This window comes from Myotis nattereri (assembly GCF_964212035.1).
Source record: "Myotis nattereri genome assembly, chromosome: 9".
NCBI classification, from domain to species: Eukaryota; Metazoa; Chordata; class Mammalia; order Chiroptera; family Vespertilionidae; genus Myotis; species Myotis nattereri.
In genome coordinates, this window is record NC_138084.1 from 39,605,189 (window position 1) to 39,608,090 (window position 2,902).

Genomic DNA, 2,902 nt, shown 5'->3' on the forward strand with positions numbered 1-2,902 from the left:
CTTCACTTGCAGCAAATATTCTCACCTATTTCCAGAAAAAGTTAAAAAACAACTTGAGGCAGCAGCCACAACCTACCTTCACGAAAACAAAGATACCTGCACTTACTCTAATCCTCATCAGGATTTCAAAGGAAATGGCGTCCTGACTGCCCTCCCAGCTTGGGGTGCAGCAGCTGGGCGCCCTGGGCTTTCCCCAGGAAGCCCAACGAAAGGGAGGGGAGAGAAATAGAAGCAAACGGGGTAATGCTACCCAACAGTAAGAGCTAGAGAAGCAGGAAATGGGCCCTGCAGCTAAACCCTGGCGAGGACTATTGGCAATATACCAGAGAATGCCCCGCCCGCCCACAGTTCCCATTGCGCAGCCTGTCCAGCCACAAAGCGAGGCCTCGGGCCCAGACAGGCTTAGGTCCGTAGTGGAACATTGGGAACACCCAAGAGCCTCCCCAAGGCTGCCAGTCTGGGGGCGCAAACACGACCCCCAGAGGCATAAGAGGCCGGAGGCAGGCTGCTGAGCAGGCCCCTCTGGTTATCCCTGGGCTGCGCTAACATAAACACTGTAGTTTCTCTGCCCACCCGAAGCGGACAACATTTTCCATGGCTCGCCCTTTCTGGTGGAGAGTATGTTCCCGAAAGAGGCACACCAGGGAATTGGGGCTGAGAAAAAGTCAAACTCAGAGTGAGTTTGCGGGATGATGTGGGGTTGAGACTGGGCCAACCTGCTTCCCTGTGGTTCCCGGGGCGGGGCAGCAGAAGGGGGAACGCTTCCTGGGGACCCCGCCGCCCGCCGGCCGACATCCCGCCCCTCGCCCTCCCTCCTGCCGCCCGAGAAGGCCAACTCCGCCTGCCTGAGTCACGGCTGGAGCTGGGGAGGAGCCGGGGAAAGGCGGCCCCAGCCCAGAGCTCAGTCGGCGGTCGCAGGGAGAGCAGGCCGGGGATCATGGGGGAGAGCGCGCTGGACCCGGGGTCGGCGCCCCGAGCGCCGGCGGAGGGCCCGGTGCACGCCGTGACCGTGGTGACCCTGCTGGAGAAGCTGGCCACCATGCTGGAGATGCTGCGGGAGCGGCAGGGGGGCCTGGCTCAGAGGCAGGGCGGCCTGGCCGGCTCGGTGGGCCGCATCCAGAGCGGCTTGGGCGCGCTGAGCCGCAGCCACGACACCACCAGCAACAAGCTGGCGCAGCTGCTGGCCAAGGCGGAGCGCGTGGGCTCGCACGCCGATGCCGCCCAGGAGCGCGCCGTGCACCGGGCCGCCCAGGTGCAGCGGCTGGAGGCCAACCACGGGCTGCTGGTGGCGCGCGGGAAGCTCCACGTCCTGCTCTTCAAGGTCAGTGACCTCGGAGGTCCCCCAGTCCGGGGCCTTTTCCCCGCCTCCGGGCCACCATCGCGGGGCTCCCCGCTCCCATCCGCCCACCACACCCACATTCCTGGCCCTGCCCGGGGGAACAGACTTCCAGAGCCGCACCCGCTCCCCGCACCCGGCCCCTCCCCCCTCCGCCACGCCTGAACCGGCCTGGCCAATCAAAACCCGGCCAGCTCTAGTCAGGACACGTCCGTGGAATTTGCTCCAGGTCTCACCCCATCCCTGATCGAAAATAACGGTGGTGGAAGTGCATCCCGCGACAGCGCATCGCCCCTCCTGTGCTTCCCCCTGCGGCCACCCTCCTCCTCTCGCGCCCCTAAGCGGGTCCCACCTATTGAACAAACTTCTGCAGCTCGCCCCGCCCCCTGCTTTCCCACGCCTGCCTTTTCTTTCCCACTCGGGCAGCGGGGGCTGAGGGTGGGGCGGGCCCCCTTGCTGTAATTGAGGAGTGAGGTGCAGGCTGGGGCGGGGCAGGGGGCTGCCAGGGTCAGTGCTGTGTCCATCACCTGCAGGAGGAGGCTGAAATCCCAGCCAGAGCCTTCCAGAAGGCGCCGGAGCCCTTAGGCCCGCCGGAGCAGTCTGAGCCCGGCCCAGAGCAGCTGGAGGCTGAAGTTGTGGAGAGCTCGGATGAGGAACCCGTGGAGTCCAGGGCGCGGCGGCTGCGGCGCACGGGGTTAGAGAAGGTCCAGAGCCTGCGAAGGGCCCTTTCGGGCAGAAAAGGCCCTGCAGCGCCCACGCCTGTCAAGCCTCCCCGCCTCGGGCCTGGCGGGAACGCTAATGGCCAACCCGAAGAAGCCCTGCCTGCGCTGGAGTCCAAGCTGGAGCCAGAACCTCCTCAGGACACCGAGCAAGATCCCGGGAGACCTGGGGCTGCCCAGCTGGCTGTGCTCCAAATAGAGAGTGCGGCCTGATGGCTGGTGCGCCTGCCTCCCCTGTGCCTATGCTTAGTCCCAAAATAAATCTTCCTCTCGGAAGGCAGCATTCACGCCCAAATAAGGAGCGGATCCTGCATCCACAGCCCAGCTTGGGTCCTCCCTCCCGGGATCCTTCCGCCCAGCACCCTGGGTCCTGGGAGCAGCCACTTACACCTGCTTGTACTCACCATCAATAAAAGCAATGCTACCTAATCCAGACTCCGTGGGAAGGGGTGGGCGGGGGTGGGGGGAAGAAATAAGACAAACGTGGGAACCAGGAATGTGGCTTCCGTTTCAGATCGCTGTATGATTTCTCTAGTTTCCACCGAATCCAAGGCTCCGCTCCAGGGGCACATGCAAATATCCTGCTGGCCGCTGGCTCCCTAGGTGCTTTCCTCATGGGGACACGTCCTGTACGTCCCTCGCTGTAGGTTCTCAGTACATGCCAACTTGTGGTTTTCCTCTTAGACTCTTCTTCCTCTACCACCTCCTAAGAGTTGTTTCCCAGGATTCTGTTCTCAGCCCTCTTCTCATTCTGGGTACTCCTCAGTTAACATTCACTTCTACCAGCCACATACCTCCCGGACCACGGCCTTGAGCTGAAAAGTACTGCAAATTCAATGTGTTCAAT

The 2,902-nt window shown here is 62.8% G+C and overlaps 1 protein-coding gene across 1 annotated transcript; it reads left to right on the forward strand.

Annotated features, from left to right (window-relative positions):
• The first annotated feature begins 393 nt into the window (after positions 1-393).
• On the forward strand, positions 394-2,482 carry CAVIN3 (caveolae associated protein 3). The gene is made up of 2 exons (XM_081099914.1): positions 394-1,321; positions 1,870-2,482. The coding sequence occupies exons 1-2, from the start codon at positions 938-940 to the stop codon at positions 2,266-2,268; spliced, it is 783 nt and encodes a 260-aa protein (XP_080956040.1). The 5' UTR covers positions 394-937; the 3' UTR covers positions 2,269-2,482.
• Positions 2,483-2,902: the final 420 nt, after the last annotated feature.

Bases quoted from the DNA above. Each gene is read 5' to 3' on its own strand.
- CAVIN3 (XM_081099914.1), top strand. From the start codon at position 938: ATGGGGGAGAGCGCGCTGGACCCGGGGTCGGCGCCCCGAGCGCCGGCG. The intron at 1,322-1,869 runs GTCAGTGACCTC...CATCACCTGCAG, and splicing joins TCCACGTCCTGCTCTTCAAG to GAGGAGGCTGAAATCCCAGC.